Consider the following 7,434-nt stretch of genomic DNA (forward strand, 5'->3'; position numbering starts at 1 on the left):
TGCACATTATCATCTCATACTGGATTGTATCCCCAGGAGGTGAGAAAAATGTTTTCCTTTACTTTAGTATAAATGTTTTCTTAAGTGTGAAAACTCATAAATAAAGTGGGGAAAGAAATGATGGGCTGGAAATGAATCACAGACCAGAAAAACCATCATATCAGAGCTGGACACTAATGACAACCAAATACTGTGACAAGGCTGAGACCTGTTGTGTTGATAGTGTAGTAATGGAGGGCAGGAACTCTCTGAGCAGACCAAACATGGTGGCGTTTAGTTAAAGTTTTTAAAGATACATTACACTGAGCAGAAGAGCTGAAGAACATTAAACACCACCAGACAAATCTACAGTGCTGTACAGATTGATCAGAGGACCGAGGGTGTGTTTGACAGCTCCAAATCCTCTTAGCAGGGACGCTGCTAGCAAACTCGCCGACTCAGCTAACGTTAGCACAGAGTTCGTTATCAGAGTAAAAACACTTTTGTCTCCTCAGACTTTATAAAGCACATGTACTCACCAGGACAGACGCCATTGTGGACATTTGTTTAAAGAGTTAGAGGGAAAGTTGGACCGTCCTGCTGCTCTGTAACGACACTTCCATGATTGTCAAACAGTCCGCCTTCACTGACTGTCTCAGACCTGACCTGTCGAGCTCAGAGTAAACCGTCCTCTGCTCCTCTGGACATTAGTTTACTTTACACTTTATGAAGTCTGAGTGAAAACTGTTTGTACCAGCAGCACAATAACGCCTGCTCCTTCTACAGGTAACGATAAACAAGCGACCACCTGTGACAGTCTGAGGTGAACACCTGTGGCAACGGAGAAAGCAGTGCTGCATTCAGGAAACTTATGAAAACATGGACATGTGAGTATCCGATAGCACTCTCGCTAACATCAAGTTGCTAATAATGTGTTATTATATTACTGGTGGAGTCTTTCATTCATAAATGTAGATATTTTAAGACTAAACCATGTCTGAAGCATTGTAAGAATGAGTTTAAAGTTTATAGTAAGTCACGGAAACTTGTTAAAGACAAGAAAGTTCCTGTTTTCAGTATGATAGATTTTTCTTTTATTGTTCGATTTCCTTCATTTTGTATGTGATTAACTTTACTTGGCTCAGCCTAAAACAAATGATACCTGAGCAACAGGACGTGAAAATGTCCCTTGTTTGTTTGTATTTGCAAAGCTCAATAAAGAATTATTGGGAAAAAAAGATTGATTATAAGAATGATAACCCACTGGGAAATTTGACTTTACATCATATTAATCAAGGCTCTGCAAACTGACTTGTAAGGTGAGCCTGCAGTCAAATATAAACACATAAAACTCATTTAAGCAAAACAGGAAACAAAATATGAATATCATATTAGCAGGTGGTGATGAATGGCGATCAGGGTAGAGTGTATGAACACCCCTCAAAGAGCTGCCAACAAGACAGAAATGTTGTTTTGTCAATTGATAACTAAAAACTTTATGATGAAATTAATTGGCTTGTAAGGGACGAATTTTGCCTTAATAATAAAGTTAAAGAGGTTTTGTTTAACATATTGTATCAAATATTATTATTATTATTATCATTATTATTATTATTATTATCATCATATAACAACCTGCCATTTGTTTTATCACTGTGTGTATGCCATAATATTTTGTGTGGATGTTCAACTGTATAAAACTAGAAAACCTGGGCAAACAAGTCAGTGTACAATTTACAATTCAATGTACTTTCAAAGTAATGAGATGGACAAAGATATTATTATTGTTGTTGTTGTTGTTATTATAATTAACAGACTCAGCAGAGTGAAGATATATATTTTATTCTGAATATCTTAAGTATTAGTGTTAACATTGTAGCGTATCGCGCATTGTTATTTATTATTATTTCTATTATTATTATTATTATTATTATTATTATTNGTGTGTGTATGGGACTTGAATGCAGCATGTAATGAAGGTGGAGCGTCTTTCGTTGCTAAGCAACAAGCCTGCCATATCAGATAGCTGCCGTGGAGGAGAAGCGGTGCAGTACTGGCTTCTCTGATTGGTCGGTGAAACAGCTCGGACCAATCAGCACCGAGATTGTTAAAGTTAAAAGTTGATGTTTGGTATTTCGGTTTGAAAAGATGTCGTTCAATAAGGGCATCGGCAGTGTGGAGGTAACGGTGGTTAAATGACCGCATTACGGTTAATATTTATCTGCTAACTGGTTATTTTAAACTGTCGATAACATCATGTTACGCGTCATAGCATCATGCTACATGAACTAATGTAGCAATCCTAGCAGGTTAGCATGTTAGCTGTGGTCAGTGTTAAGTTACCATATCAACCACAGTGCACCTGTGAACATGACATCGTTAGCTAGTTAGCTCTGTCTGAAAACTCCCGGGCTGTAAAGTTGAATAACGTTACCGTTAAAATGTGATTTCCGGTCTTTGTGTGTGGTCACACAGCTAACACAAACACATGGTTGTGTTTTCTTTACAGTACATGAAGAAAAGGATACCGAGAAATGAAAAGTATCAACATGTCAAAACCAGGCTGGACACAGGTAATTTATCCATGTTCATATGTAACGTTACATCTATGTGACTGTAATGATTCATAAATGCTTTGTTATGAATATGAACTGTCATGTTTATGTGACAGGATGCAGCCTGACAAAGTACATGGAGAGACTGGAGGACATTAAAAAAAGTAAGTAAATGTTTTAAAGAGGGGTCTGAGCTGGCAAGTAAATGTACATCCGTTTATAGATGTCATGTTCTGTTCCCTTCTGTGCACTTTGTTTGATGCACTCATGCAGCTCAGATATTTAAATGAACAGTCTGTGTGTTCCAGTCCCCACACTAACATACTATAGAGTATGCCAGAACAAGATTTAGTGTGACCCAATACATAGCATGTCAGTGTGCCAATGATACCAGGATGTTTTACTACATGTGGTCAGATTTTGCAGAATGTCAGCATGGTTTTCTGGCTGTTCTGACACACAGTGCTCCACTGACAGCTGTGAGGAGTCACAATGACGGATGGCAGCGCATTCGAGGAACTATTGACCAGTTGAATTGTAATAGAAATATTAATTGTTTCATTGAATAAAAGAATCATAAATCTAAGCAACAACAAAAGGGCAGAACTATTACATGACAATGACAGAGAAAGGTACAGCTCATTTAATTTTGCTATGGCAAGTATATTAGAATCAACAATGTATGCTTTGTATGTTGATGTATGTTTTTCCTTTGCAAAATCACACCATCAGAGCTGTCCGGGTTGCCAGCTGTCCGGCTCTGGTGAGCTCGGTAGATGGCGTTTTGTTTTATCTCCATGGTAACAGATATGAGTAAGAGGGTCAAAGTTTAGGGTGTGATGTTATGAGACAGTAGTATCACCTGATTGTGAGCATACTGTATGCAACAGTACATACTTTAAGGATAAGGATTAGGAACACACCCAGTGTAATATTAAGATAGATAGATAGATACATAGATACATAGATACATAGATAGATAGCTATAAATAGAATTACACCTAAAACTGCTTCACCTGATGACAGTTATCACATACATCTGCGATCCTTTGGGGGCGGCTACAATCAGTTTTAGAGATACTCCTGTAGTTTCCCTTCAATAGCAGCCATATTTAAAAAGGTGTTTTTCTTGGCCCTGTCAACCTTTGAATATAAAAAGGCTAAAACCTTTTGGGCTGCATCTTGTTGAATAGTTGTGACTGTCTCTGAAGTGATTAAAGTAGTTGGACAGATTGCAGACTGCAACCAGCTGAAACTTCTCCTGGTTAGAATTTCTTCAGTGTTCATTGTTCAGGAGGTTTTTACCAGGAGCTGAATTATCCACAGAGGTCTCTTCCTCTCAGAAACAAATGGACCAGCTGATTTAAACTGGTAAAGACAATGGATCAAGCAGTTTCACGTTTAAAAAACAACCAAAAAAAAACCAGTGTGTTTTTCGACGACCTGATACATGGCACTGCAACATGCTGATCTCTGTAGACGAGGACCTGCTCCCTATGTACATATAAACAGCTCATTTTAAGGTAACGAAAACACAATCATTCATGTTTTCAGGGTGGTTATACACTGAAAATAAAACTAATAACTTCAGTGTCTTCCTTAAGGACACTTCACATGGACACATGCAGCAGCTTGGATCACAGTTTTGACCCAGTAAGAACAGAATAGTGTCTCTGTCCAGCAGGATATTACACTGCTGTACACTGTCGGATCCATGACATCAATTCACTCCATTAACGTCTTATAAACACTTTCCAATCTGCTCTAAAGTGAACAGGTGGATCAGATACTCCAGTTTGGCAGCACTGTGTAAACCTCACACCTGATCCTGTTACAGCTGAACAAGCCCTCCTACTGTCAGGGTCTTTTTCTTAGTGAAGAGTATCTAGCTGAGGACTATTTGCTACACTGAAGGTAGGATTTGGCTCTTAATTTTCCCATGAATCCGTTGGCTTGTCTTCTGCGTCTGCCGTGTACTTCAGAGGTAAACTGGAGAAGTTCTGACCCAGTGATATTTCCCAGTTAAAGAAGTTCTTTGTGGGCAGTGGTCATGTTGTGTTGACCTGTCCTCTGATTTCTCACGGATAAGTGACACTGATTCCTTCAGTCTCTAATGGAGGATTGTGCTGCTGTCCACAGGTGTCCCTCTGTGTGACTGGACACACACTATGGGGACGTGCTGGTCAGGTGCCAGCAGGGGTCTTTGGGAAAGTGTTAGCTTCTGTAGCAAGGTCACACTGTGGATAATACCAGTATCAGCAGCACAGATAAAACTGTCTGAGCAGCCTGATTTGGGTGCAGTAGTGGGAGCTTTGGCCGGGAGGCAGCATGGGAACAGACGGGGCAGAGCCGAGGTTTAGTGAAGCATTAGAGGAGGATGAGGAGAAGCAGGTCCTGAAGGACCCGGGTGAGTTGTGTGAAGTACGACTGCATCCGAAGGCTGAAGTTTTTATCACTGTTGTTTTACTAGATTATCACTTTAACTGACATTTTGGTGGGGATGTGCACGATTCGTCGACTAGACAATTTAACGTTGCCTCCCTTGCTCGTTGGCACCAGTTTAAATGCATCAAAATTACTATTGTATGCAATGGCACTCACCCAATGAAACACCGCTGTAATAATTAGGCACATTTCCAAAGATTTATTTTCCGTAAAATTTTGTTTTATCAGTAAATGTTATTTGTTAAATTTTATTTACGGGTTGTTGTCATGTTCTGTAGGATAATGTGCAGTTTTCAAAATGCACGGTGCAAAGCGCCAGCAGCATTTAAGAAACAATTTGGTGATTGAAAAATGTGATTAACGATTTCAAATAGCTCTTAACATTTTCACAGTATTTAATAACATTACAGATTATATTGTGCTCAATTTTGACTGTTCTTACTTACTTCAAGACGAAGAAGTTCCCGAGGTGAAATTAAATTTCTTTCACCCTGTTGTCATACACACACACAGGCCCGAAATACACACACATGCACAAACAGGACCTATACATGCATTAAAGGGAGAGCTGTCAGAGTGAGGGGGCTGCCATGGACAGGCACCACGAGTAGTTGGGGATTCAGTGCCTTGCTCAAGGGCACCTCAGCAGTGCCCAGGAGGTGAACTGGCCCCTCTCAAGCTACCAGTCCACACTCCATACTTGAACAAGAGACCCTCTGGCTCCCAACCCCCACTAGTCGAACATCAGGGAATGGTGTCTTCAGCTTCGGCGGCCATTTAAAATCAGATACTTTTTAGACCATCATCAGTGTTTTGAGGCTCCTTCCTCCTGTAAACTCTCTTATATTTCATTATCTTTTCCACTTTTTTTTCTCTTCAGATTACAGGTATCGAAAAGATGAAATCTTCAAGCGGTTAAAGGTGACAACATTTGCACAGTTGGTAAGCATTCGTGTTTATTTCCTAACATCCTGCAAGATTTCTCTCTCATACGTAATGGAAAATCCATCCAGCAGTTATGGTGTGATGGAGGAGGTTATGGAAAGAATGCAGTGAGACACTCTGATCCATTTACAGCGCTTAATAATTGATAGACGACTTGTGTGAATAGTTTTAGACAGACAGCTCTGAATCTGTTTAGTGTGGTTTGTTCTCTTCTTCACAGACTCCAGGATCTCATTCTGTTTTGAAGCATCTTTCTAAACTTGTTTTTTCCACCAGATACTTCAGGTGGCCTCTGTATCAGACCTGAACGAAAGTGAGCTCAATGGCGAATCACACGGCCCAGATGGTAACTGTCACTCATTAACTGTTATCATTCATGAAACACTATGCAACTTTGCTTATCTCCAGCTTCTTATTAATGGGTCTCAAACATTTTAAATCTGATGTAACTTGGGTCACTAACATCATTAGCACTGGGTGTGTAATGTAACATACAGTATGAGAGCAGTGTTGTAGGTGACAGTCTTGATATTCGCTCCCTGCTGGTTTGCAGATGGTCTGTCAGTGGTGTCTGATGCAGACCTGGAGTGTCTGTCTGAACACACCAACGGCTCCCCGCAGCCGCCTCCATCAGATCGCCAGGATGCAGGAGACACCAGGGAAATGTGCTACTCTGCCAGGTCCACACTGCTGAGGTACTGTACAGCTCAAACTCTGTGAAGCCACACTGAATATCACTCATAGTTACAACCGTTATGCAAAGTCCCTCGTGTATAATTATGAATTGCCGGACAGAAGAGAAGTGTTCCTCTGTGCCTGGTGTCAGTGTCATGCTCTGCCCTCTGAGCTGCGTTAAGCTCTGTCGCGTGCCCTGCAACTTTCTTTGGTTTACTTTTGCATCCTGGAGGTCACTTGTCACTTTTACAATTTTACAGGCAAACTTGGTATCCAGAACAAAACAGGAGCTTCAGAGAGTGGTTTGCTGTTTTCAGATTAGCTATTAGCTCAGATCCATCCGCACTGGATCGGTGTTAAACAGGGTTACTGAGCAGTATGGAAATGTATGGAATTTTGATTCCGTACTGATTGGGTTCAGTAATTTCCAGATGTGGAAGAGTATGAAAAATAGTGTGTTTCCAAATTACTGCATCGACTCTAAATCCTGAGTGCAGAGCTGATCTTCTTCCAGGTGCTGTTGTTTTTAAAGAGGCAACAGATAGGATTTGTTGGGGGTTTTTTTTAGCTTGGCGCCACCTAGCGCCAGTGGTGTCGCAATGACTAAATTGAACGTGGGGATCAGAGATAATCAATAATATGACTCTTTTAGACTCTCTAAATTAAATAAAATGTAGGCTGTAAAGCCACCAGTATGCCTCTATGTATATGTAGAATGAGAAGGTGTGTGGACACTCTACTAAATAAATGAGTAAAGAGACCGAGCAACAATTATCAGATTTATCTGAAGAAAAAACAAATAGTAATGCAAATAATTATAGCAGAATGCACAGTA

General features: G+C 40.2%; 2 protein-coding genes across 2 annotated transcripts in view; one reads left to right on the forward strand and one right to left on the reverse strand.

Moving 5' to 3' along the window:
• Positions 1-825, reverse strand: part of poc1b (POC1 centriolar protein B) — a 74,882-nt gene extending 74,057 nt beyond the window's left edge. Inside the window, exon 1 of the mRNA XM_050072493.1 lies at positions 519-825. Within this exon, the coding sequence (XP_049928450.1) occupies positions 519-542 (24 nt within the window). The 5' untranslated portion in view covers positions 543-825. The remainder of the gene's footprint in view (positions 1-518) is intronic.
• A 1,263-nt stretch (positions 826-2,088) lies between these two features.
• The window catches only part of cep41 (centrosomal protein 41), an 11,235-nt gene continuing 5,889 nt past the window's right edge, over positions 2,089-7,434 (forward strand). The window contains exons 1-6 of the mRNA XM_050072506.1: positions 2,089-2,160; positions 2,489-2,552; positions 2,651-2,698; positions 5,860-5,921; positions 6,201-6,270; positions 6,478-6,619. Of these exons, the coding sequence (XP_049928463.1) occupies positions 2,128-2,160; positions 2,489-2,552; positions 2,651-2,698; positions 5,860-5,921; positions 6,201-6,270; positions 6,478-6,619 (419 nt within the window). The 5' untranslated portion in view covers positions 2,089-2,127. The remainder of the gene's footprint in view (positions 2,161-2,488; positions 2,553-2,650; positions 2,699-5,859; positions 5,922-6,200; positions 6,271-6,477; positions 6,620-7,434) is intronic.

This window comes from Epinephelus moara, chromosome 20, assembly GCF_006386435.1.
Source record: "Epinephelus moara isolate mb chromosome 20, YSFRI_EMoa_1.0, whole genome shotgun sequence".
Classification (NCBI taxonomy): domain Eukaryota; kingdom Metazoa; phylum Chordata; class Actinopteri; order Perciformes; family Serranidae; genus Epinephelus; species Epinephelus moara.